This window comes from Phalacrocorax carbo, chromosome 25 (genome assembly GCF_963921805.1).
Source record: "Phalacrocorax carbo chromosome 25, bPhaCar2.1, whole genome shotgun sequence".
Taxonomy (NCBI): Eukaryota; Metazoa; Chordata; class Aves; order Suliformes; family Phalacrocoracidae; genus Phalacrocorax; species Phalacrocorax carbo.
In genome coordinates, this window is record NC_087537.1 from 2,278,889 (window position 1) to 2,305,492 (window position 26,604).

General features: G+C 62.4%; 1 protein-coding gene across 2 annotated transcripts in view; it reads left to right on the forward strand.

The window, feature by feature from the left end:
• SRCIN1 (SRC kinase signaling inhibitor 1) overlaps window positions 1-26,604 on the forward strand; it is a 60,859-nt gene that overhangs the window by 26,782 nt on the left and 7,473 nt on the right. Inside the window, exons 4-19 of one of the 2 annotated variants that reach the window (XM_064473638.1) lie at window positions 13,787-13,979; window positions 14,359-14,557; window positions 14,735-14,828; window positions 15,242-16,071; window positions 16,422-16,514; window positions 16,715-16,758; window positions 17,095-17,273; window positions 17,484-17,659; window positions 17,933-18,063; window positions 19,092-19,239; window positions 20,097-20,409; window positions 20,944-21,193; window positions 21,430-21,584; window positions 21,701-21,853; window positions 22,590-22,718; window positions 24,560-25,837. In XM_064473638.1, coding sequence (XP_064329708.1) covers window positions 13,787-13,979; window positions 14,359-14,557; window positions 14,735-14,828; window positions 15,242-16,071; window positions 16,422-16,514; window positions 16,715-16,758; window positions 17,095-17,273; window positions 17,484-17,659; window positions 17,933-18,063; window positions 19,092-19,239; window positions 20,097-20,409; window positions 20,944-21,193; window positions 21,430-21,584; window positions 21,701-21,853; window positions 22,590-22,718; window positions 24,560-25,837 — 4,365 coding nt within the window. The remainder of the gene's footprint in view (window positions 1-13,786; window positions 13,980-14,358; window positions 14,558-14,734; window positions 14,829-15,241; window positions 16,072-16,421; window positions 16,515-16,714; window positions 16,759-17,094; window positions 17,274-17,483; window positions 17,660-17,932; window positions 18,064-19,091; window positions 19,240-20,096; window positions 20,410-20,943; window positions 21,194-21,429; window positions 21,585-21,700; window positions 21,854-22,589; window positions 22,719-24,559; window positions 25,838-26,604) is intronic. The other variant, XM_064473639.1, reaches the window with a different exon arrangement.

The following is a 26,604-nucleotide window of genomic DNA, read 5'->3' on the forward strand; positions in this document are numbered from 1 at the left end:
GCCCGTTTCAGCCACGTGCTCTCGGGTACATTCCTGGGACTGGGAGGGGGAAGACATAAAAGCCTTTTTTTTTTTTTCTTTTTTCCATTTTTTGTGAGTTAAAAAATAAAACGGGGGCAAACTTCAGGGGTCCACCCACCCCAGAGGGGTCCTTCTCAGCAGCAGCTGGGGTTTTGCAGCCACAGAAGCACTTTGCGTTGCAAGGGGAGCATCTTCCCTGGCTGTATCCGCTGTGGAAACGTGTTACGGGTTAAACCACCCTCTGCTTCCCGGCCGAGGGAGGCTCCCAGCTGCCTGACCCTGCTACCAAGTGGGGCATGAGCCAGAGGCAGCTGGGGATGGCTTGTCACGGGGAGAGCCCTGCGGGGAGGCTGATCCCAGCAAGCAGGTGCTGGGGGCTTCCTCGAGGCCACTGCAGCCACCTGCGTCCCCTGGGGTCTTCTGTAGCTGCAGGCTTGGCTTTCAGCTGGGAAAGCTGCCTCCCCCACCCCACTCTCTCCCCAGAATAAAACTTTCCTGACCCTTTAGGTTCCCTGACTGTGTTCAGCTGCCACCCTCCGCTCCTGCGGGTGCAGAGCCAGCCCTTCTCCGTCCCTTGGCCAAAGAGGGGGTGCTGTGGCCAGAGCCCCAGCTGATGGGGGACGGAGGGGATCGGATGGTGGGAAGGGCTGTGCCAAATTCCTAGGGACACCCAGGGACGCGGGGTGCTGCTGCTGCTGCTGCTGGGTGCCCGGGGCAGGACCTGCTCTCCTCCTGCCCTGGCATCCCCCATCTGCCTGGGGACAGGCGATGGCAGGTGCTGGCTGCGATTTGGGGCTCTCCAGGCGTGGGCTTTGGGGGAAGAGGGACCCTGCATTGCTGTGTTTGTCGGTCTCGGTGCTGGAGATGAGCAGATGCTCTTGTATGTCGGTGGCAGTGCCGTCATTGAGGTGAGGGGTCCAGGAGATGACGCTGTCCCCAGCCGATTCATCCTCTGCATCCCCTCGTGTCTGCAGGTCCTGCCGCTGCCCTCCGTCCTCCTGCCCCGTGCCCCCGCGCATCCCTGGGATTTCTGCACTCGCTTCTCGATTGAGCCAGCCCCGCTCAGCTCACGGATGTCCCTTCCCACCAGCTGGGTTCGGCTGCGTGCTCGCACAGAGCCATTGATCCAGCTGCCCTGCAGCCACCGTCACGCTGCTGCCGGTCCCCGAGTCCCCAGGCAGGCACCCGCGTCCCTCGGCTGGGGCAGCCTGGTACCCACCCGCCTCTCCATCACCTAAAACCTCATCCCAGCTCACAGCCACCATCCCTGCTGCTTTGGGGTTACTCAAAACCGTATTCTGGGTGTCAGCCTTTCCAGGGCAGGAGCATCTCAGCACCGTGATTTGCTTGGGGGATCCAGAGACGGAGCCCTGGATCTGGCTGGGGGAGGGGGGGCAGCAAATCTCTCTCCGCAGGGACACAGTGGGGAGGGGGGCTGCGCCGCGGAGGGTGGCAAAGCAATATCGAGGGCTGGGGAGTCCCGCTGTGCTAATGCAGGGGGTGGGCTGGCCCCTTGCTCGTCGGCTGGAGAAGGAATGGGAAGAACTGAAGGCAGAGCCTCGGAGGAGCTCCTTTGGTGCCAGGACTTTAAAAGAACATCAAAGGGACTAAAGCAAAAACTCGTGGGGAAAAAAGAATTACTAGGATGTGGAAAGGAGAAAGGAGGAGGGGGGAACAGGATGCTTTTGTCTTAAAAACAAGTGTCCGAGGCTGAGTCACCCGCTCCGTGCTGTAAGTGCACAGCTCCCGCCCCAGCGGCAGTCGGTGGCTCGCTCGGTGCTTCGGGCTGCGGCTCCTCTTCCTCCATTCCTCCAGCACGGCCAGGGCACGGGGCTCCCTGGGAGCGCCTCGTCTCGTCAGCGGGAAGCCATTTCCATCCCGCCGCCGGGCCGGGGACTCGAGCCGCTATTACAGGCAGGCAGCGGTATTTACTTGCAGGAGATGAGCAAATACCAGGCAGGCTTAGCTCCTGTAATCCTGCCGCTCCTGCACCAGCCCTCCTCCCCGCGCCCTCCCCGTGGCCTTGGCGTCCGCCGCGCTCCTCGGGGACCGTGTTCACTGCGTAATATGTAGTTGCTCTCAGGAGGAGGGCATTGGGGTGTACCTAGGAGGGGAGAGCAGCTGCTGAGCGCCCGCCCCCGGCTCCCCCTTGCTCTCGGCTTTTGGGGCATTTGCTGGTTTTCTGGCGGTCCGTGGGAGCTGCTCTCCAGTGCTGCATTATCTGTTGATCCTGGGTGTTGTCACTATTTATTATCGCAGCAGGGAGGAGAGGAGCGCTGCTAGTGCAGGAACTGAGGGGCAGTGGGTCTAGGTGACTTGCCTGAGGGTCCCCGGGGGAGATGCATCAGCACGACCCCGCAGCAGCGCCTGGGCCAGCATCCCAAACTTGGGGCTCTCTTTACCTACAGCTGTTGCTGCTGAAGTTGGTTTTCTTCCTTTTATTTTGCACTTCAAACCAGCCCCTCTGAGCGTTTTTCCCCGAGGGGCACCCGCACATGTTAACCAGAGCCTGGCCTCCCTGTGTACAGCTGTTAAAGCAAATCATGCTTCAGATGCCAAAGAGCTGAGCCTTGTCACCTGTCACTGTGAAGTCCCTGTCACTACTGCTGCTAACCCAAGTGTCACCGCTGGTTTGCAGCCCGGACCGGCTCCCCTCCCTCGGTGGCTGCAGCCCTGCGATCCCCAGCAGGGGCTTGTCCCTTCTCCTCCCATCCCCTTTCTGCTGCTTTCTCACACTTGGCTTTGCTTCCCATCCGCCAGCGTCCCTGAAGGATGCAGTAATTTGCTTATTTTTGGAAGATGCTGTCACACAAGGCAGCGTTGCCAGAGAGCAGGGATTGAATGCGGCCGCCGCTCAGCTCCAGCGAGGAAGGGGATGGCTGGGGTGAACGTCCACATGGGGTCAAGGTAGCAGGGATGGAGGCAGGACTGGCACCCTCACCCCCAAAAGTATCTCCTGCCACATACCCCTCCATAATCCATCTCCTGGGACAGCCTCAGCCCCGGGGGAGGTGCTGGATCAGGCCTATTTCTGGACACCCCCCCGCAATTTGTACAGGGTCCCATGGAAGGGATGCTCCTCTCCCCACGGATGCCAGGCTTGAGGCACTGGGAAAACAACTCCAGGAACAAAAGCACGGCTGCCTTTGCTGGGAGGTTAATGATTACCCTCCCCGCGGGAGCCAAGGCTGCACCCAGCGCCCGGAGACGAGGATGAGTGGGCACGGCGTATCCCCCCACCCGTGGGTGTTCCCAGCTCCAGCCTTGCGCTGGGTGCCAGGACCTTCCGCTGCCCTGCAGTAGCAGTGAGACCGCTCCACCCCTTGTGCTTCTGGGAAGAAAGGGAGTGTTTTGGGGACTGAATGCAGCGTCCTCGGCATGGCTGGAGCTGGGTGCAGTGCGGCGGGGACAGCCCTTGGAGCTGCCTTCTGTGCAGGCACCCCGACCCCGATGGCCGGGCAGGTGCTGCCGACCCCCCCGCCGCTGCCGACCCTGCTGCCCATGCCCGGCGAGGGACCACCGCCGTGAGCAGCCGTCAATATTCATGAGGCTGCAGAGGATCCAGGCTTTTAAATATTCATCAGGCAGGCGAAGGCGGGAGGCTGTTGGTGCCAGCAGGAAGGGGAAAAAAATGCAGAGAGGGGGCAAGCAGCCGCCCATGTCCCCTGCGGAGCCACCTGGGCCATGTCCGAGGGCAAAAGGGTGTTTTCTGCTTGGAAACTCGACATCCGAGTGTCAGGCTCCTGCTCGTCACCTTCTGAGGGCTGGGCAGCTCGTGCGCTTTGCAGGGCAGGCGCGGCAGATGCTGGTGTCACGGAGATGCTGTAGGGGTACCCCGCTTCACCCGTGCGCTGGGGCCCGTCACAGGGTAGCGAGCTCCCGCTCACATCTGGCTGCCGGTAGCAGGCTGTGCACATCTGGCGGGGAAGGCCCCTTTCTTTAGTCAAGGGGTCCGATTTAAAAAACTAATCCGATTTTAACGCTAATCCTGTTAACATTGAGATCAGGATTAATTCTGGGTTAATCGGGATAATCCTGACAAAATGTTGAGCATTAGACGTTGGATGAATTATTGCTGATGTGAGCGGTACGCTTTTAATTTGGCGGCGAGACCAAGGCGGGGTGAGAGGGGTGGGGGCCGATGGAGGGGGATGGAGAGGCCACAACCCCCTAGGATGGGGGAGACTGGCCCTGGGCCTCCCATTTCTTCCACCTTTCACCTGCTGCTGCAGCTCCAGTTACCTCCAGTTTTTCCTCCTTTTCTTCCCAGCCGTCACCTCCGGGCTCCTCCGTCTCCGGCGGCAGGAGCTGGGCTGCTCTAAGTCCCCCCCACACAGAGTTTTTGCTGGAGTTCAGCGCTCCTGGCTGGTGGAGCCGGTGTGAATCGCTGCACAAGGATGCAGAGGGGTTCAGTTGCATCCGCTCGGCCCCTTTGTGCTGGGATCAAGAGCCTGAGCTGGGACGTGCAGGAGGAGGGTGGCACCACAGCCCTGTGCATGCCCTACTGGGACAGTTGGCTGCCCTGTCTGAAACTGGTTTGAAACATGAAAGCTGATGCCTGGGCTGGGGGGCGACGGCAGGGTGATGCCCATGTGCCTGGGATGCTTCATCCCGGTCGGGGATGCTCCCGAGGAGGGATTTGCAGCCAGACTCGAGATGAGGAGGTGTCTGCTGGGGAAGTGTCCCGTTACCTGGGCTCTGCTCCTCTTACAAAACAGCTGGCAGCTCATTGCTGACTCACTCTCTGGGAGCATCAATAATTAAGGATGAGCAGAGTTCGTTAGGAACGAATGAATGGAGCGGTTTGCGATGCGCTGGCGTCGGCTGGTTTGCGGAGGGGTGCGCTGGGTGGTGACCAGGCTCCTGATGGTGAGAGCTGGGCAGGCTGGGGAGTCTCAGGAATTCTCCAGACACCAGCTGGTGTTCATTTCTGGAAAGCTCCACTGTCCCACACCCCAGGGCACTAAGGCACAGCCTGCCTCCCCGCCAGAGCCCCTCCAGCTATTACTGGGGCCCAGGAGGGGACCGAGGTGCTGGGCTCTCATCCCGGCATCTCAGAGGGAGGGAAGGGCAGGTACCGCTTTGCTGAGACCGGGGCTGAATCACCGCCAAGCAAACGGGTGGGACTAGACTGAAACCCCCCAGTGATGGTGTGATGGGGTCAGGCAGGCAGAGACACAGCGGGGGGGAACATTGCAGGACAGGTATCTGGAAATCCCTCCCTCCCTCTGTTTCTTTAACAGCTCTTAGACCTGCTTCAAAAAAAAGTTTCAAATTTCAATTAAAATTTTCCTTGGAAATGTTGACAGAAGCAGAGCTGCAGGAGGGACAGATGTTGTTTTTCTCCCAGCTTTGCTAACAGCTTTATTCTCTGCTGACCCTCGCTGGCAGCACAGAGACGAGTGGCCAAGGCTCCAGCACCCTAAGGGACGGCTCGCCCAGGGGAGGGTCCCCAGCCCCCTCCTCTGGGCATTGAGAGCACCTCCCCACACCCCAGGGAGAGGCTTTCCCTGTCAAGCTCCCCTAGCACAGACACATTTTTCTAAAGGATGGGATGGAGGAGGCTCAGCTCTGTCCTGGAGCAGCCCAGTGAAGCAGCACCGAGCCGGTGTGTTTGGGGATGGGGGCTACACCTGTAATGTCCATGGAAAGGCTTTTCCAGGTGCAGGGCGGGGCAAAGGGACCGTGTCCACAGTTTTTTTCCCCATCCCTTTCTTTTTGAGATCCAGGGATTGGTGTAGGCTGGGAGAAGTGGTCTGGGCCAGGCTTTCAGAGATGCTCCCCTTCAGCTCTAGCTTGCACATATTGACTGTCCCGTCCAGCTGCTGGCAAGCCGGCCCTGCCCTGCGGAGGGTGCGCTGCGGTGTCGGGGTCCCCACGCTGCCGGGAGCGGGGGTCCCCTCTAGCTCCAGTGACCCAAAGTCTGGGAATTCAGGGCAGGAGGCCTTGAGCACCAGTGCGAGGGGGTGTGCATGCAGGCAGGGGTAGGGCTGCAGGTAATGCCTGAGAGAAATAGATATTTTTATTATTTTTATAGGTATTTTTATTTTTATTATTTTTTTTATAGACAGGGAGGCAGGCAGGGATGGCGAAGAGTGAAGGAGAGCAAGGGTCCAAAAGGCAACAGGTGAGACCCCACGTGAGGGGTCCCATTACCCTCTCCCATGGCTCTTCCCAGCACCAGCTCCAGGGGATGCTGTGACAGGAGGTGGCACAGAAAGGTGCGGTGGCTTCCCCTGGTCCCGCAGCAAGAGCCCGGGGTGACCCCCAGCACAGCTCAGCAATGGCTCGAGCATCCTCACAGCAGGGATACCCAAAACGTCCTTCCCCTCTCCCAGCATTGCAGTGGGAGGCTGGGCGGGGTCTCCTCATCCCCAGCACAGCCCGGACCATCAGGGTGCTGAGCTCCAGTGCCCATCCCCAGAGCTCAGCACACCACCAGATGGGACCTGTAGTCAGAGGCTGGATTAAATGATGAGAGGGGGATTATGAGGGATTAACCCGCATCGGTGTCCAACCAGGGGCTGGAGCTGGGGGTTTATGTACTCGGTAAATACCCGGTTGCGTTGCTTTGCCCAGGGCTGGGCTTGCCAGCTCCATGCCAGCTGTTTCCCAAGCTGGCCGGAGTGGATTTTAGGGGGCCCTCGCCTTTATCCCCATCATGTGGCGCAGCAGAGGAGCTGCAAACAGACGGGAGCTGGGAAGGTGGCAGCTTGTCAGAGCAACGCGGCTGCCCGGGACCTTTGCAGGGCTCCGTCCACCCAGGCAAGGGCGATGCCCGGCTGGCCTGAACGCGCTCCAGTGCAGCATCGTCCCTGCAAATGGAGCAGGATGGAGCGTGAGCTGGGGAGGGTCTGGGGGCTGCCGGCGGACCCAGCCCTGCAGCAGCTGCCCAGCACAGCCCAGGCTGCTTCGCCTGGTGATGATGGGGTCCTGGGGAGAGGCTGAGCTCGGGGGCCGGTGCTGCTTGTGACATTAGTACAGCGAGGGCTTATCCATCCCAGCTGCGGGTACAGGTCTGTATCGGTGCTTGTGGGCTGTGTTCTGGCTGTCCCGGCGGGGTTTTTGGGGGAAGAAGGGCTGGCCTCTGTACCAGGACAGGCTGCAGAGCTTGGGCTGAGCTGGGCTGGGCGCGAGGCTGAGAGGGAAGAGGAGTCCTGCGCACATCTCAGCACGGTGCTCAGGGACCCCCCCTTCTACTGCCCAGGCTCCTTGTTGCACATAATATTCTTACCATGGCTGAACACCCCCGAGCGCTGCAGGTCGCTGAGCGCCGGTGCGTGTGATGTACAGAGGGGTCAGGCAGGAACGAGCCTGAAATGGCTGCTTTCTTCTCAGGTCGAGTCCGACACTGCCCTCGGAGCCCGGCGTGGGTAGGAGCGAGGTGCTGGCGGAGGCTTGACTGCCTCCGCTGTGACAAACCCTCTGCTCCGTCTCCGAGGGTCCCTTTGCAGGTCAGGCTTGCTGCCTGTCTTAGGAAGTGAGTGGAAATATTAATGAGCTCAACCAGCTCCGGTGGCTTTGAGTTTTGCACGGGAACAGCTGCAGAGTGCCCTGCTCTGTCCTGGGGCGTGATCCTTTCCCCACACTTTTTTTTCTTGTTTGTTTGGTTTTTTTTTCCCTTTCTCCTTTTAAGTGCCCTGTGGGAGGTCCAGACCTGCTCCTCTGCCCCAGCTCTCCCAGCCCCACTCCCTCCAAACTCCTTCTGCCACCCTCCTCTGTGTCACTGCTCCCTCCGCGCCTCTCCTAAACTCTCCCCCTCTTCCCTCAACTCTCCGCCGAGACCGAGCAGCTCCGCTGCTTGCCCCAGCTCCAGCGGGATAACTGGGATAACGGTGGTGCTCATCACCGCCGGGTCCGGAGGGACAGCCCCGCTCCTTGCCCGGGTCCCCCAAACACTGCTGGCACCTCGGCTCCTTCCCTCCCTCCCTCCAGCCCTGATCCTTCAGCCTGCAAAGCTGGGGAAGGTAATATCAGAGAGGGGAGAGGGGTGTGGAAGAAGGGAGGGAGGGATGGGGACAAGAAGAAGGGAGGGGAGAGAAGGAGAGGAGAAGCATCCTTATCTAGCCAGGCAGATATAATGAAGCTGCTTCAGCACTGACAGTAGAGGGATTGTTGGGAGTTTTAGGAGCTAAAAGAATCACTTAATTGTATCTTTTTTTAGCTCTGGGGAGATAAAAGACAAAAGCCCCCAATTCTCCTCCTGTTCCCCGTCCCACCTCTTTTATATAAGACTCCCAGGGAGGCGCAGACAGGCTGAGGATGCTCTGGTCCCCGCCGGCGTGGGGGGATGTTCCTGCTGCCTTCCCCAGGAGGGGCCTGGGGGAGCTGCGCGCTTTGTGAGTGGGTTTTCACTGGGAGAATCACCAAAATAGCACCCATGATGCACTCCCAGCGTGGAAAGCTTTGCTGATGCTTCTGCACCAGCACGATTTCCTCTGCTCTAGCGCACAGGAGGCTCCCAGGAGCTTTAAACCACAGATAGCAAGCAGGTTTCTTCCCCAGGGCAGGCTGCGGTCACCCTGACCTTGCTGCCCGTCACCCCATCCGCCGCAGCTCTGCCCTCCCAAAAGCGAGCTGCTCGACACCTTCCCCGCCTGCAGTGCCAGCTGGGGCCGGAGCTCCCACACCGCTTCCCCGCGGCCTTGGGCGGCTTTTGTTTTGCTTTTGGGTGGCTGCGCTCCTTCGCCTTCCCTTCCCGCTCTGCCCATGACCTGCTGCTTCCCACGCTCCGAGCCGTAGTGCGTCGCAGGCACCGGGACCCTGGGCTCGGGGGAGATGCTGCTGCCACCGCTGCCCCCCGAGCTGGGGGCTGAGCCAGCCCTGCCCTGACAGCTCCCAGCACATGCTGCCGTGGCAGAAATCAGCCCGGCGCTGTATTAACCCTGTGCCGCGACGCTGGGTCAGCAAGAAATGGGTCATCTCCCAGCGTGGCACTGCCGTGGCGCAGGGACAGCAAGGGGGAGAGCTGCGTCCCCTCCCCTGCAGCCCCTCGCTGTCGCCGTGGGTGGGTTTCAGACGCTGCAGGGAAAGATCTCGGCGCCCACAGGGGACATCGGGCTCTTCTGAAGCTGCAGGAGACCAAGCCCTTTGTGTGGGGGTCTGGGCTCAGGCAAAACTGCCCCTGGGGTGGGGGGTATAACCTAGAAGCAGGGGGCAAAACGCCTTTGCTCCCAGGCTGGGGTTTTGGTCACCTCCCTGCAAAGCGCTGCTGCAGCAGCTGGGATTTACCCCGCACCCCGAGAGCCGGGAGCCGCGTGGGGTGCGATCCTGCGTGGCCAGAGCCTGCGGCGTGCAGAGCAGCATCGGGGCTGGGTGCCAGCATCGATCCTCGCCGCGGTCTGGCCGCGGGGCTTCGATACACAGCAGGCAGGCGGGAAGGTGAGGCCTTTGGGATGGACGGTGCTCCCGAAGCAGGAGGATATTAGGACCATTCGTGTGCGCTCAGTATTTGGCTGTTGTAGCCTTAGATATCTCCTCCTCGGCTGCGGTGTGCGATACGGTCTGGGCCAGATGGAGAATACCTTTTCCCTTCCGGAGATGGTGGCGAGGGTTTGATGTTTATTTTCATCCTGCATCGGGTTGAAAGCTCAGCCCACGCACCCAGAGCATGGGCTCTGGCAGGGGCCCGGGGAGCCGGAGCCTTACGTGCCCCCAGGACTGGGGCAGCGCCTGCAGCCCCGCATCTCCCCCTCCTCCAGATTGGCAGCAGGGCAGTGGCTCAGCGGGGTGACATGTTCCCCCGTGACAGCAGGGGATATCCATCCTGTTGATGCAGACATTGGCACAGGCAGGTTTATCTCAGGGTGGCACCCAGGAAGGCAGGATCGGGCCCCCCCAGCATCTCTAGCAACACGGGGATCTGGGCACCCATTTTAGACTCCACAGTGACGGATGAAGCTGTGTGAAAGTGTCAGGTCCGGCCACGCTCGGGGTGAGCCGCGGCCTCGGTGGCTATGATCAGGTCTCACCTACTCCGAGAGGGCTGGGAGTGCTGTGAATGGGGCTGGGGGCGGGGAGCGGCGCCGCCCCGGGGGCTGCGGGGGGCTGCCGTGCTGCACCAGCCGGTGGCAGGGGCGGGAGGCAGGATCGTGTGGGGGCTGAGTTGTCAGTTAACGTATTATCTTATAGCAGGGTAAGTCATTAGCGAGGCAGAGCAATAAAAAACAATTCTCTCAGAGTCGGCTCATTAATGGTCTGCTGGAGGCCAAGGACGGAGCAGCCGCCGCGCTCCCCCCCCCACCTTGCCGGGCATCTCGGCTCCCTGCTGCCGCTGCAAGGCTCCACGGGCACCCTGCTCCCGTGGCTGCACCCCCGGGCAAAGCTGCTGGGGCTGAAATGCCCGCAAGCAAGAAATGGCAGAGACCCCTCCCCGTAGCACTCGGAGTCTGTGTGTCCCCCCCCGGCACATCGCAGGGTCTGTCCTTTCCAGCTCGCCGGCGTCCTGCGTTGGCCGGGGTACGTGGGGGTCCCGTGCGCAGCAGCGGAGGGTCCCGTGCCCGCGGAGGTGCCCTGCGGCGAGGGGCGCTGGGGAGGGGGCTCTTGCCCTGGTGCCAGCGAGGGTTTGTGGGGCCGCTGTGGGGGAGCCGTTCCCGGAGCACGTTGTGCTGAGCATCAGGCCAGAACAGTCCCTTCCGGGCTAAAAATCCATTAATTTCCATCTTGCCCTTTCTTTCCTTTTTTTTTCTTTGGCTGATGCCATAATTGGCTCCATCAGATGGGCTTCATTACTTGAGGTCAGCTGCAAGCCCTGGGGCAGAGGCAGGAGGCAGGAGGGGTCCGGGCTCACCTGGAGCAGGGCAGTGCTCGCAGCCGCCCCACTCCCACAGCCATCCCATGGGCTGCGGGGTGTTGGGCTCTGGGGGCTGCAGGGGCTGCAGGGTGTTGGGTGTTGGGCTCTGGGGGCTGCAGGGGCTCTGGGGTGTTGGGTGTTGGGCTCTGGGGGCTGCAGGGGCTGCAGGGTGTTGGGTGTTGGGCTCTGGGGGCTGCAGGGGCTCTGGGGTGTTGGGTGTTGGGCTCTGGGGGCTGTAGGGGCTCTGGGGTGTTGGGTGTTGGGCTCTGGGGGCTGTAGGGGCTCTGGGGTGTTGGGTGTTGGGCTCTGGGGGCTGCAGGGGCTCTGGGGTGTTGGGTGTTGGGCTGTGGGGGCTGCAGGGGCTGCAGGGTGTTGGGTGTTGGGCTCTGGGGGCTGCAGGGGCTCTGGGGTGTTGGGTGTTGGGCTGTGGGGGCTGCAGGGGCTGCAGGGTGTTGGGTGTTGGGCTGTGGGGGCTGCAGGGGCTCTGGGGTGTTGGGTGTTGGGCTCTGGGGGCTGCAGGGGCTCTGGGGTGTTGGGTGTTGGGCTGTGGGGGCTGCAGGGGCTGCAGGGTGTTGGGTGTTGGGCTGTGGGGGCTGTAGGGGCTCTGGGGTGTTGGGTGTTGTGCTCTGGGGGCTGTAGGGGCTGCAGGGTGTTGGGCTGTGGGGGCTGCAGGGGCTGCGGGGTGTTGGGCTGTGGGGGCTGCAGGGGCTGCAGGGTGTTGGGTGTTGGGCTGTGGGGGCTGCAGGGGCTGCAGGGTGTTGGGTGTTGCTCTCTAGGGGCTGTAGGGGCTGTGGTGCATTGGGTGTTGTGCTGTACGGGCTGTAGGGGCTGCGGGGTGTTGGGTGTTGCTGTCTAGGGGCTGTAGGGGCTGTGGTGCATTGGGGTGTTGGGCTATATGGGCTGTAGGGGCTGCGGGGTGTTGGGTGTTGCTCTCTAGGGGCTGTAGGGGCTGTGGTGCATTGGGGTGTTGGGCTATATGGGCTGTAGGGGCTGCAGGGTGTTGGGTGTTGCTCTCTAGGGGCTGTAGGGGCTGTGGTGCATTGGGGTGTTGGGCTATATGGGCTGTAGGGGCTCCGGGGTGTTGGGTGTTGCTCTCTAGGGGCTGTAGGGGCTGTGGTGCGTTGGGGTGATGAGCCGAGGCATGCACACCGCAGCAGCCCTTAGCAACGAGGATGCTACGTGGCAACGCGGTCTCAGCCGTCCTGTCGTGCCACGGGGAGGGGGAGGCAGCCACACTCCCCCCTCGGCTAAATCAATTTTTTCTTACGATTATTTTCTCCAGACAAAACACCTCCTGGGGAAGGGGCGTGTGAGCCACTGGCCTTGTGCCGTCTCCCGTGAAAGCTCGGCAGCTTTTAAAGTCCAGCCCAGACGTGGGCTCTGGTTGGGGGGGTGTTTGGGTGGGGGGAGCGGAGAGGGATGGACGGAGACGGGGCAGGGTGAGACTCTGCTGGCACGGAGCAGGGGAAGGGGCAGAGAGGAGAGGGCTGCCAGGGGGGCAAAGCCAGCGTAAGGCGCAGCCCTGGCAGCGTGGGTCGCATCCTGGCCATCCCCATCCCTGCCCTTCCCGGTGGCCAAGGACCTGTCCTGGGCCGGGAGCACCGCAAACCCAGAGCAAGGCAGCCGGAGATGGGGGACCACAAGCCCTGAGGGTTTCCCGGGGCCGTACAAGGGCAGGGAGCCCCAAAACCCAGCTGCCACACCCCAAAAACCTGCACCCCGTGAGCACAGGGGAGAGGAGACCAGGGCTTTCCATCGCCTCCTGCTCACCGCAGCGTCCTTACCTGCCACGAAGCCCCCCGTGGCCCCCCGTGGATGGTGCTGGTGGATGCGCTGGCCCGGGTTCGGTCCAGCCCCGCTTCCCTTCCTTGATGTAAGATTTTAAGCATCTGTGCTGCCAGCGTGCTTTGTGCTAAAACAACAACAACAAAACGAAGCAGTCAATTTTCCAGCAATTAGCTACAGCGAGAACATTTCAAGTCCTAGAAAACCCCGCCCTGCAGGATTAATTAAATCTTCCAATTAATGTCTAATTTAAATGATGATGATGGCTGTTATAATTTCATATTGATTTTTCTTTTTGGTCTCAATATAGAGCTGTTGTCCCTTCCATGCCGCCTTTTCCACACCCCAGGAGCTGTTTGTTCTCTCTGCTTGATTTGCCAATGTTAAACATGCGTCTGGAAAATCAAGCCTTGTATTTTGGGGTACGACGGGCAGCGTTCGCTCCGCCGCCGGCCGGGTACCTGTGGCAAGGGGACCCGGCTGCGTGTTTGAAGGTGGCTGTGCGCAAAGGCCATGTCTGTAGCCTGAACTTTTATGCAGTGGATATACGCTTGGCCATGTGAAATTGGACTCCTGGCATATTAAATTTTTACTGCTATAAACCCAAACCCATTACTTTCCCCTGGCTCAGGCAGCCATAAACCTTGCCGCTGCTTTGCTTCCAGAATAAGCCGGGCATTTATGTTTCCCGGGAGCTGGTTCATTGGCGTAATGGATGTGTAACCTCCTGTAATTGCTAAGGTTATTCCAGTGCTTGCATGCGAGCCCTGGCTCTGTCACCAGCTAGCTAGCGCTGGTTTTATTTCGAGCGGGTTGCTGGTGGGGGGACTCAAAGGCGCCTGGAACGGGCACCAGGAGGCTTTGAAATGGAGAGTGCTGCCAGCCTGAAGCAGAAAACACGAGCAAACAATTGCAGGAGACAAGGAGACGGTAAATGGCTGTACATGCCTAGAGCAGGAGGTGGAGGAGACCTCGAGCTGGCACTGCGTCTGGAGCGCTTCAGCGTGCTGACTCAGGCCGGGATCCGGGACCGAGCATCCCTGAGCTCAGCCTCAGCCGAGCCTCTCCATCTCGGCACCGGGCTGCGGAGGAGACGCGGGAGCAGCACACCGCTGCGTCCCGGGGAGCAGAGCGGGGCTGGGGTGCCCAGCACAGCTTTCCCCCGACCTCTCCCCTCTCTCCTTCCAGACAAGGAGCTCCCGGCACTCCCAGGGCTCCCAACCCGGCTTGGCCGATCAAGCCAAACTCTCCTTCGCCTCGGCCGAATCCCTGGAAACCATGTCGGAAGCGGAGCTGCCCCTGGGGTTCAATAGGATGAACCGGTTCCGCCAGAGCTTGCCCTTGTCCCGGTCCACCAGCCAGACGAAGCTGCGATCGCCAGGTACCCTCGGGGCTCGGCATCCCCCGGGATGGGCAGCACGTACCTGCCGGGACACCACCAAACATCTCTGCCCGCCTCTGCGGGCAGGTGCCGGCGTGTGCCGGGTGTGGGATTGCTTCGTATCTGCCCCCATAACCCCAGGAGGAGCTGGGGGATGCGGCACGCTTTGTGGGGTGGCTGAGGGGGATGAGCTGCCTTCAGCCTCGCTGCTCCAGGGTGAGGGTGGGTGGCACAGAGGCTCGCGAGCCTTCGATCGGGCGCGCACTGAGACCTCCGAGCAGGTGGGCAAAGCTGCATCGCTGGCCTCGGCACGTCTTCGGCGTTGCGTGGAGAAGGGGCGTGGGCACACCTCACCGCTTCCCGCTCCCTCTGCTTCCAGGGGTCCTTTTCCTGCAGTTTGGGGATGAGACGAGGCGCGTCCACATCACCCACGAGATCAGCAGCATGGACACCCTGCACGCCCTCATTGTCCACATGTTCCCCCAGAAGCTCACCATGGGGATGCTGAAGTCTCCAAACACTGCCATCCTCATCAAGGACGAGTCACGCAATGTCTTCTATGAGCTGGAGGATGTCCGGTGAGGGTGGGGGGCTCAGAAATCCACCACAGATTGATTTTCCTTTCCTTAAGGGCACCACAAGCAAGGAAATTAGCGGGATGAGAGCAGAAGGGTGGGTGTGGGTGCAGTCTTGCAGCTGGGACTTGCGTGGCGGCTGCCTGTCCGGGATGCTCAGGGCTCTGCCTCTCCTTTCAGCGATATCCAGGACAGGAGTATCATTAAAATCTACCGGAAAGAGCCACTCTATGCCTCATTCCCAGCCTCGCACATCACCAACGGCGACCTGAGGGTAAGGGGGAAACGGGCAGAGCCTGCGGTGCGGGTGCGCCCAGCGGGCTGGGACCAGTAAAGAGGGAAAGCGATGGAGATAGGGACTGGTAATTGCATGTGTTTGTGGAAGGAGTAATGACCGCAATTCGTCTTGCCCGGTTCCAGCATTAAGTGTTACTTTAAGAGAATGGATGTTTGGGGCCTGACGGCAGGGTAATAAACATGATAATTAGGGGATTCATCGGCATAAATCATCCCTCTCCTGGATGGGAATGGGGGAGCTGCCTTTTGCCAAGGCCAGGTGAAGGCGAAGGAGCTGCAGATCTCAGTCCTTGGAGAGGGGCAGTGAGGGAGGGTCCCAGCCAGGCAGAGCAAGGGCAGGGTCCAGCCCGCAGGGACGTGGTGCTGACCCCCCACTGCCCCTTTCCGCAGAGGGAGATGGTGTACACCTCCAGGGAGTCATCTCCCACCCGCCGGCTGAACAACATGTCCCCGGCTTCCCACCTCACCTCGGGCTCCCCTCCGCCGGTGCTCCAGTCCTCCTCCCCGTCCCGCTCCCGCATGTCCTACAGCGGGGGCCGCCCGCCCTCCTACGCCGGCAGCCCCGTCCATCACAGCGAGCGTCTCTCCAACCTGCCGCCCGCCCAGGGCGTCTCGCCCAGCCCCAGCGCCATCCTGGAGCGCCGGGATGTGAAGCCAGATGAGGACCTGGCCGGGAAGAACGTGGTGCTGGTGAAGAACGAGGGGCTGTATGCCGATCCCTACGGCATGGTGCACGAGGGCCGGCTCAGCATCACCTCCACCCAGTCCCTGGCTGGCATGGGAGACCCTTTCGGCTACTCGGGGGGGCTCTACAAGCGGGGGTCCGTTCGATCCCTCAGCACCTACTCGGCAGCCGCCTTGCAGACGGAGCTGGAGGACAGCCTGTACAAGCCCAACGCCCCCATTTACAGCGACACGTACGGACCCGGCTTGGGTTTCCGCATGCCCCCCTCCTCCCCGCAGAAGATGGCTGATGGCCGGCTGGTGGACGTGCAGCCAGGGCAGAGCCCGCACAGCCCCTACTCGGGACCCCCCAGCCGCTCCTCGCCCGTCCGTCAGTCCTTCCGCAAGGACTCCTGCTCCTCCGTCTTCATGGATAGCCCCGTCAACAAGCCGCGCAACCCCAGCTCCTCCGGCCCTCCGGAGCTCTTTCCTGGCCCCGGTGATCGTCCGCTCTCGGGGTTCGGCTCCCCTGGACCAGCCAAGGACACAGAAACGAGGTGAGATGGGGTGTGGGAGGAGCGCCCCCGTGGATATGAGCTTTGCTGCTCAGATAGTCGCCCGCTGGTGCAGCTGGGGAGGTAGAGGAAGGGCGGAGGTGCCGTGGCAGAGGTGCCGGGATGGGTAATGAAGCACCAAATTGGGCAGGGGACCAACTGGGGGTAGCTGGAGGCAAGAAGAGAGAGGGAATGGAGGGGGTGGATGTAGCAGCGCTGCCGCCTCCGCGACGTCCCTTCTGGGACTTGCAGGGACCCCGTGGGTGGGTGCACGTGAGGCCAGGACAAGCGGGAGGGTGTCCGTGCTGCCGGAGCCGGCTCCTCACCCAGCCCCTCTCCCTTCCCCGTGGCAGAGAGCGGATGGAGGCGATGGAGAAGCAGATCGCCAGCCTGACGGGGCTGGTGCAGAGCGCCCTGCTCCGCGGCTCCGAGGCTGAGACCCCCAGGTAAGGAGCGGGAGGGCAGGTGTGGGAGCCCGGGGTCTGCTGCGGGGAGGGGGATGCCTCCAGCTGGGCTGTTTGCTGCTGAGGCTGGGGGCTCCTACCCCCTTCCCAGGGGATGCCAGGCCCCGCCATGCCCCTGTGGACCCCAGGCCGTGAGGACAGAGGTGCCTGGTCCACGCTCGCTCCCTTCTCTTTCAATGCAGCGAGAAGACAGAAGCCACCAACGGCGGGACCCCTCCATCAGCATGTAAGTGACCGGAGAGTGAGCCCCTCACCCTGCAGCACCCCTTCCATCCACCCACGGCTGCTGGGAGTCCCAGGGTGGCCACAGGAGCAGGGTCTTTGCAGCTCCCACCACATGCTGGCAGCCAGTGGGACCCCCCCACCCTGCTGAGGGGCAGCTCTGGGGTGGCATCTCCCCAGAGCCAGCGTGGGGGTGGTGGGTAGACCACCCAGAACCACTGGCCCAAAGGACGGGGTGGGGAAAGGGAGGTCTTTCCTGGGAAAGCAGAGGAGCGGCGTCTGCAGCCTCCCCCGGGGTGGGGTATCTTCCCTGAGCAGCCTCTGCTTGCCCTCCCCGCAGCAACCAGCCGCAGCGGGATGGGGACACCGGTGCCTGCGCCCCCGCCGCCCTCCGCCACCAGCACGCCGGCGGGGCAGCCCACTGCCATCACCCGCTTGCACATGCAGCTGCACCTCCACGACCTGCAGCAGAATGCCAGCGACCTCCGCAACCAGCTGCAGCAGCTCAAGAAGCTGCAGGTGGGTACTGGGGGGGTGACCCCCACCCGGCCCAGCCCCAGAGCAGGAAAATCCCCCTTTCCTGGTGACTTTTATGGGGCTGGGCGTGGGAGAGCGAGGGAGTTCCTCTCCAGGGATGGATCCCTACAAATGGCCAGCCCTGCACCCACACTGGTCCCCATCCGGGGGATCTTGCCCAGCCTGAATCCCCCCCGCTCCTCGTCCCCGCAGCTGCAGAACCAGGAGACGGTGAAGACGATGCTGCGGCGGACGGAGACGGAGATCAGCGTGCGGGTGACGGACACCATGCGCAAGCACGAGGACCCCCTGCAGCGCCAGCGCAGCTTGGTGGAAGAGGAGCGGCTCCGCTACCTCAACGAGGAGGAGCTGATCACCCAGCAGCTCAAGTGAGCCAGGGTTGGCCGCAGGGCTAGGCGGGCGGGTGGGGAGGGGGTGCTTGCATGCTGACCTCGATGGGCCAGATCCTCCATGGGTGTAAATCAGCAGCTCTGCAAAGTGCCAGGTCACATCTTTGACGGCATGTCTAGCATGGGGAGGGGTCCCCAGCCCAGTTGTCCTCTCCCCTCTGCTCTGCGGGGACCTGCCAGGCTGGCCACCCCCGGGGCTCTGCAGCACCCCGGAGCAGCAGTAACACCCCTGCCCTGCCTCTGTGCTCACAGTGACCTGGAGAAGTCGGTGGAGAAGATCCAGAAGGATTTGGCGCACAACCACCGGCTCATCCCTGTGCAGGAGCTGGAGGAGAAGGCGGTGGTGCTCAAGCAGCTGGGGGAGACGCTGACAGATCTCAAGGGTGAGGAGGTGGCCGTGTCTGGGGCTGGGTGGCAAGCAGGAGCCTGCCTGCCCCTCCCAGCTCCATCCTCACACGCGGGATGCTCCAGGTTGCCCGTTGCCTCCGGGTTTGCGTGTTTGCAGCCGCCGGCGTGTTCACCTGCGTCCCCAGGGCAGGTTCTCCCGGTGCCCGTCGGCATTGCGTGTGTCCTGCAGGCTGTGGGCTGCTGCAGGGGTGAGGGCTGCACCCCACACTCCTGCTGCCCGTCCCTGTTTGCTCTGCTAGCTGTCCAAGTCAGTCCTGCAACCTCTGCCCGAGTCCCCCCGACATTCTTGCTCGGAGCTGCTGCCTGCCCCGTCCTGCGGGACCTTGCGCTTGCCCACCCCTGGGCATGCTGCCCTTCATCTTGCTGCTCCTGTGGCCCCCCCATCCCTGGGCCGTCCCCATCCTGCCTGTCGCAAACAGACGCCCTGCACCTCGATTCAGAGGGGCAGAGCTCCTCCCTGCCAGAGCCCAGGCAGACAACGAACGGTGATTTGGCAGCAGTCGCTGAGATTGCGAGAAGGGGGTCCGTGGGGAGGGCTGGGCGGCACAGAGCAGAGGTAGGAGCGGCTCTGCTTTCCTACAGCTTTTCCATAAGGCCAGGCTGATGCTGAGCAGCTGGGATGGTGAGCAGAGCACTGGTCAGGGAGCCAGGAGCAACCTGCTCCATGTCAGCCCCTGCCACCGAGCCCCAGGGTCCTGGCTACCGAGCCCCCAGCCGCGGGCCAGCGTTTGGTGCCCGTGGGTGTGGAGGGGACACCACCAGCGGCTACGATTGGTGCCTTCGGGTGGACAGAGGAGGGATGGTGGGCATGGGGAGCAGGAGAGACAGCAGCCCAGACACCCCGGGGTTCATCCCACTCTGTCTGGCAGGGTGCCCTTGCCATGGGTATGACGGCCGTGGTGGTCTTGGTGGGTGTGGGGTGCCCTGGCACTGCCAGCCGGGTCCCAGGAGGGGCTCCCCGGCACAGCGGGGCCCTGGTGACCCCCCTGGTCTCCCACCCCAGCCCAATTCCCCAGCCTGCAGAGCAAGATGCGGGTGGTGCTGCGGGTGGAGGTGGAAGCCGTCAAGTTCCTCAAGGAGGAGCCGAACCGCCTCGACGGTCTGCTCAAGCGCTGCAAGACGGTGACAGACACCCTCGCCCAGATCCGCAGGTGAGCACCAAGCCCTGACCCCGGCCCCTTGAGCACCTTGGAGGACACAACCAGTCCCTTCAGTCGTCCCTGTGCCCCGCCACATGTATGCCGGTGTCCTCTCTGTGTAATGGATGCAAATCCAAAGGACTGTTGAAAAAAGACTGATTTTTGCACTAAGGAACTTTATAAACACCCTCTGTCCTTTCCGGTGTGTATGTAGCAACCCCCTTCTTTCTAAACTGACGTTTCCTTATCACCTTGAAAAAAGCGTGGTCGTGTATCCAGATAGAAAGGCAACTCTTGGCGTGATCAGAAATCTCTTTCCTGAGGAGCAGATAAACGTTCTGCCGGAGAAAAATCCTCTTCCAGATGTAATGATAGCAGCAGCACCGTGGCTGAGCCCACCCGCCTCTTCCCATTACGAGGCCTTTCAGGGCGGCTTACGGCTCGGCCACGCCGCAGGAGGAGTTCTCCGGCACCGGCCGCCCCTCGGGCTCGTTGCTAGCCTGGTTTGCTACGGAAATGAGCTTGTATGATCACGCAGTGTCTGAATCTGCCTACCTGTCATTCCCCGGCCCCAGTAACTCCTGAACCCAAAGGGCAATTTCAGCCAGATCTGACAGAGCGGCAGGATTCGGAGAGATCCAGTTTCCTACAAGGTTTATGAAAATGGACAGCCAGGGAGAGGAGCTCGTTCGTGTGCTCCCCCAAGAGAGGCTGTAGCATCAACTCCAACCCCTTCCTAGACATCAGAGAACCTAAACCCTCAGCCATATAATGCACAGTTGCAGGAGAGCAAGCTTTTGGTGGCGTGGCTTGGCAGTAACCCCGCCGTGCCGTGCAGCCACCCAGCACCTTCACTCTGTCCCTGGCAGGCAAGTGGACGAGGGCGTGTGGACCTCCCCCAGCAACCTCAGCCAGTCCCCCAAGAAGGTGGCCCCCGAGACAGACGTCAGCAAAGGGCTGGATCTGGAGATGCCCACCAGCCCCCCAGTGAGCCTCCACCACCTGACGGCTGTCACCGAGACCCTGGGCATGCCCAGCTTCGGGCACAGCCCCCCCCAGACCCAGACCCATCCCTCCAAGAGCAATAACCCTTCCCGAGCTCCGGAGATGGTACCCGCCAAGACCCAGACGGGCCCAGAGACCCCCAGTAAGAAGAGTGCGGACAAAGCCGTGTCCGTCGAGGTGAGAGCCTGGGATGGGTTTCTCAGCTGGGGGGTTCTCCTAGAGGGTCTATCCCTATGTCTGCCAGCTGAAACTGGGAACAGGAACTGGGTCCATCCTCCTCCTTGCTGGGCACTGGCACAGGCTGCCCACAGAGGTGGGGGAGTCACCATCCCTGGGGGCGGTTCAAAAACTGTGCAGATGTGGGACTTCAGGTTCAGGAGGCCCTGGGGGTGTCGGGCTGGGGGTTGGACTTGGTGATCCTAGAGGTCTTTTCCAACCTTAATGATTCTATGATTTGTAGCCAGTGGGACATCTGGAGGGTGCAGAGCCCCGCATGATGCTGGCAGCCGTGGGAGCACCCCCCCAGTTGCATGTTGGGGGGTGTGCAGCTTGGGGAAGGGGGCATCGCTGGCCCCCTCCACCCCCACTCCTCTCAGGCTCGGCAGCAGGTTGGGGGGCAGCAGCAGGGCCAGGGGTCACATCCTGCCTGTAAGGGCAGGAGGAGCTGCCGCATGGACGGGGGCTGCAGGGGGCTCTGCCTGCTGTCCGCAGGCTGCCGAGCGCGACTGGGAGGAGAAGCGGGCAGCGCTGACCCAGTACAGTGCCAAGGACATCAACCGCCTCCTGGAGGAGACGCAAGCCGAGCTGATGAAGGCCATCCCCGACCTGGAGTTCGCTGCCAAGCACAAGCAAGGCACGGGCAGCAGCAGCGCCGCCTCCACGCCTGAGCACAAGCCCTCCAAGCCGCAGCATGCGCCGAAGTCGGGGGGCAAGGGGGACCCCAATGGCCGCAGGGGCTCAGGTATGGCGTGGGGAGGGCAGGGGTCACCTCTGCGTCCTGGGGCTGGGGGTGCCTGATCCTGGGGGTGCCCGATCCTGGGGGTGCCCTGACCGTGCTGTCGCCAGTGGGGCTCCCTGGGCTGAGCGATGCTGCCCCGAAGGGAGGTTTATGCCCGGGGAGGCTGTGGGAGAGCCTCGGGTGTTGTATTAGAGGGGCAGGGAAAGGTCTCGTGCCCTCACAGCATCGTTTGTGCCCAGACGAACTGACGGTGCCACGGTACCGGACCGAGAAACCCTCCAAATCGCCGCCACCTCCTCCTCCGCGCCGGAGCTTCCCCTCGTCCCACGGGCTGACCACAACCCGCAGTGGCGAAGTCATCGTCACCAGCAAGAAGGAGCCCGGTTTTATGAAGGTAGGGAGTGGGGCCGTGGGATGGTTGCAGGGCTGGACTGAGAGGGTCACTGCTGGCAGGACCAGACCCGGCTCCCAGTGCCCCCCACCCCTCACCGTCCTGCTCCCCCCTTGCAGAAGGCCGAGTCGGAGGAGCTGGAGACCCAGAAGCCCCAGGTGAAGCTGAGACGGACGGTGTCGGAGGTGGTCAGGCCGGCGTCCACCCCCCCCATCATCGCCTCTGCCATCAAAGATGATGATGATGAGGACCGCATCATTGCGGAGCTGGAGGTGAGCGTGGGAGGGGCTGTGGGATGCCCCAGCTTACCCGCACAGGAGGCGATGCCCACCCTGCTCCGTCCGCTCACACGTGGCTGCGCCCGGCTCCCAGCACCTGCGGGGAACACCTTGGGATCAGGTCCGGGGAATGACATCCCAAGCACCAGCACAGCAGTGGGCTTCCCCCTCCTCGCCTGTCTCCCAGCAGGAGCACGGTGCCGTGGGGGTGGGCAGCAATGGAGCGGTTGCACCCTGCTGGACCCCTCGCCGGGTCCAGGTGCTGCGTGCCTGGTTCACTTTCTTCAGCAATTCCACCCCGTCTTGGGCTTTAAGCCAAACTCATTTGTTTTTTAACGCTACGCAGCTTCAGCTTAGAGGTTCGATGGGTTTTGTGCACAGGGCGCCCTGCAGAGATACCACCCGAGACGCCGTCCTGAGGCTCTGAACCCCCCCAAGCTGGCTGTGCCCCATGTCCTTCCCTGTTTGTTGCGGTCAAGGTGCCCAAGTGGGTCCTGGATGGTTTTTCCCACTGGTTTTCCCCCAGGAGGCAGGGGGACCGGCGATGCTGCAGGCAGCAGAGGGACGGGGATGCCTCCGTGGCTGATGAGACCAGCCGATGTTTCACTTGCTGTCAACGGCTGCCGAGCCCCGGTCCTGGCTGACCCTGGCAAGCATCCCTGCAGGCACGGGCTGCGTCGTCGTTACCCTCAAGCCTCCCTCCTCCAACCCCCCGTGTTTGACTCCCCAGGTGTTTCAGAGAAGCTCTGCCTCCCCTTTCCTTCCCAAGCTCCGTTACGATCTGCTCGCGGCTGCCGTCTCCCCTGGGCACGCAGACTTGTGGCCCAACGGAGCCTCCGTTGCAGCCGAAGGATGGAAGGTAACGGCTCGCTCTGAGCGACGATCCCTTCTCCTGCCGACGGGCTGCACTTTAACCACCTCCTCTCCCGCCTCTTTTTAACTCACTTCTGCTTCTTTCTCTGATTTAACAAACTAATGGCTTCTCTCCACTCCCTCGCTCACTGCCACTGCGTGTACGGCACTGACACGGCACAGGACCGAGCACTAACCCATGCAACAGCAGCACCGGGGCTGCTGCAGCTCCCCTGAGGGCCAGATCCTGCAGCTACATAGATGGGAGGAAGGAAGGGGCCACCCCAGCCCCGCACCGGGCCGGGCACGGGGAGGGCTCGCCGCTCTCACGCCGCACCGGGTGCCCGGGGAGGGTGTCACTGGAAGGGGGCCGTGGCGGGCGATGCATGTGGTGCCCTGTGCAGGGACACCCCGCTCCGCGTGCATGATGCAAGCAGAAGGGGAAGGGCTGGGCCGGAGGCTGCTGGGACCCCCTCGGGCTTGGCCCCATCACCCCTCCTGGCTGCTGGATCAGGTGCAGCCCGGCTCCCTCCCAGCCCTCCTGCCCTGGGCTCCAGGGTGGGGAGAGCAGGGGGAAAGGAAGGTTCCAGGAGGGTGGATGCCTGGGGTGGGGGAGCAAAGGGGCAGAGAGCAGGACAGAGGATGCCACTGAGCCCCTTGCCAGAAGGCGTCTAGTGAGGGGAGCCCTACCTCATCCCGGGCAGCTCGGCTGCCGGTGGGGGTCTGGGTATGTTGCAGGGGTCCTGCTGGGTCCCTCCCCTCTCCTGGGAGACCCAGCACCAGGGCTGGATCCAACGTGGCTGCCCCAGAGCAGCATCTGCTGTCCCTGCGGGCAAGGACCGCTCTCCCCAGGGCTCAGATGGGTCCGGCTCCGGACCCAGAGCTCTGTAGCCATCCCAGCACCTGTGTCTCCTTCCCTCTCTGCCCTGGGTGCTACACAGACCCCCAGGGCTGGGGCAGGAGAGAGGCATGGCATGGCGGGGCGTGCGTCCCCGCTGCCCATCCCGTGCCCACGGGCAGTGTGGCGTAGCCGCCGCGTTGCCCTGCTCCGCCCTGAGGCCACAGCGCCGGTGCCGGCAGCGCACGGAGCCCCTGCGGAGGGGGCAGCCCCCTCGCCAGGGCAGCGCTCGGGCACAGGGCAGGGGCCCTGGGGGTGCAGCTGCAGGGGGGCACCTCTTCTTCCAGAGCATCTCTCCAGCTCCCTTTCCCTCACCTCTGCGGAGGGCACGGTCCCGCAGGCATTGCGTGGCTCGTTGCATCCCCCCCCGGCGCAGGAGCAGAGAGGTGGGGGAGGAAGGACGGTGACTTCTTGCCGCTCAGGATTTTAAGGGTCTGCTGCCCCTTGGCAGCTCGTTTGTGGTGGCTCGTCCCCTGCCTTCAGCGCTGCTGGGAGCAGCGGTGTCCTGTGGGGCCGAGCAGCCCGCGAGGGCTGGGCTCTGCTCTTGCACCAGTGCCGTGCCAGTTTATACCAGCACGGGACAAATCCAGGCTGGACTGTGGCAGTCAGGTTTCCAAAGGCAGTCAAGAGGTGCAGCAACACCGACTCATTTGTGCTAAAAAATCCAGGCAGGTTATTGCCAAAATCTCACAGACCCAGGTTGCCTTAAGCACAGGAGAAAACCAGTCCTTGTCCGTGTCCATGGGTACCGGTGGGACGTCAGGGCTGGGCAGGAGGGAGCCGAGCATCTCCCATCCTGGCCAAACGCCTCCCTGCAGCACTACGGTGCCCAGAGGCACCAGCGATGGGCGACCCAAGTAGTGTGTGCGGACACGTAGTGCTCCCCGGCAGCTCCCCGCTTCCTCCCACCACCCTCCCCGGCTCTTAATATGTCTGAATTCTCTACCTAGGAGCCGTTGGCCCTGGCAGCCCCGGGGAGCAGGGCTCTCTCCCTCCCACAGATTGTGCTCACCGAGTGGGTGTCTGAACCGCCGTCCCCCGAAGCCGAAGCGGAGGTGTGGGTGGAAACAGGCTGCTCGGAGCACGGGGAATGGGCCGGCAGCGGAGGAGCAGGAGGGGCGCTCGCGCCCGAGGCGGGAAGGAAATGCCGTGTGTCTCCTGGCAGCTCCGAAAAGTCTCCGTCCGCACCTGGGTGCCCTCCAGCTTCAGCCCTGCAGCCCCCGAGCAGCCCATCCCGGGGCTGTGCCCATGCAGCAGCAGAGACCTGGAGGTTCCCTTTAGCAGCCAGCAAGGTCCCGTCTCTCTCAAAGCACAAAATGAGCTGTCCCACAGGGGGAGGAGGAGGGGACGCTGCTCCGAACACTGCTGGCAGGCAAGAAGGCAGCAGCAAGACTTCACACCGAGGTTCCTTGGCTGCACAGCCGCCTCCTCCCCAGAGGGAAGCCAAGGGTCCCAGAGCTGGAGAGGCAGCGCTCCCCTGCACTGGTGCAGGCAACAGAGGGCCCGGCGCCGTACCCCGGCTTCCCGGTGATGGGGACCCCCAAGGAGGAGCCAGGCAGAGCATGCGGGAGGCATCGCTTCCTCCTGGAGATTCTGCTGGGGCTTGCAAACAAGCGCAGAGGGAGGACAGGGCGCCAGCCCCAGCCTGCCCAGCGCGAAATCCCGGAGCTGTCCCGGGCAGGGATGCAGCCCTGGGGGGAAGAGGACGGTCCCAGGCTCAGCATCCCCAGGAGCAGGTCGCTGTTTTCTCAAGGCCAAGCCATTGCGCAGCATCACGAGGCCGGGGCGGCGTGGCTCCGGGTGCCGGGGGCGAAGGCGGCACGGAGGACACCAGGGCCGGGGGGACGGTGTTGGAGGAGCTCTGCAAAGGGCAGCTGTCCCCTTGCCGTTCCATGACTCTGCGCAGCAAGGAGATTTATGAAGGCACGTATCAGAGACTGGATAGCCTGGAAGAGACTATCCGTGAACTGGAAATAACCATCACTGAGATCAGCAGCCATCCCTCGGTTGAATTTGCATTCCCTAAAGAACTGCTAGGACAAACAGGACCTAAGGATGCCGGCAAGGAGACCGAGGAAGGTCTGGGGGATCTCAAACACAGTGGCTGTGACAATAGGAGTGCCCTGGACCTCAGTCAGGCCAAAGATGATGCTCCCGAGGGTCCATCTCCAAGCAAGACCAAGCCGCCTCTGCTCCCCAAGCCGCAGCTCCCCCTTGACGCTCCGCAGGTTTATTTTCTGTTATCCCTCTTGCTGTGCTCTGCCCCGGACTCACTCTGATGTCTCTCTTCCTCCACCTCTACCTGCTCCCTCTCTGTGACTCTACCTCCAGGCAGAGCCAAGGTGGAAAACAAATCTCCTTTACTCCCTGTCACTTGGACAGGTTTGGGAAGCGCAGGCAAGCAGGAGCGAGACTGCAGGCAGCGGAGGCGGCAGCGTGAAGGCAGGCGGTGCCAGGCAGGGCCGCGTCTGCCCCTCGCTGGTGCCGGTGCCACCCGGTGCCGATCCCGTGCTGTGCACAGCACCAAGTTACACCCTGGCTGTCTGGTATCTTCTGTCCTGGCAGGTTTTGGGGCTGAGCACACGGCTGGCGATGAGCATCCCACGGGGCCGGTGAGGGCTGGGTGCACTGGGTGACGAAGCAGCGTCCCTCGTTTTGCATAAGCACTTTTCTAACAAACTGCAGTTTGAGCGTGGCAGCTGTTTCTCCTAATTAAATCACAGCGCAGGCTCCCCGAAGCCATCCAAATTGGTTTCTGCTGGAATCCGCAGCAGCTGCTCGGCCGGTTGAATAGCTGGGAAAAGGGGGAAAACGCCCTCAGCCGCTCGGATGTCAGCCTGCTCCTTTATTAACAGTCAGCGCTGGGGAATAAATCTCCTTTTTCATTTGCAGCAATTATCTCAGCCCCAGCTCTCAGCAGCGCCACGGCCCCGTTGCGGTGCTCTGGCTGGGTGAACGGGCCGTGGAGTAGGTGTAGCTGCAATTTCTCCTGTTG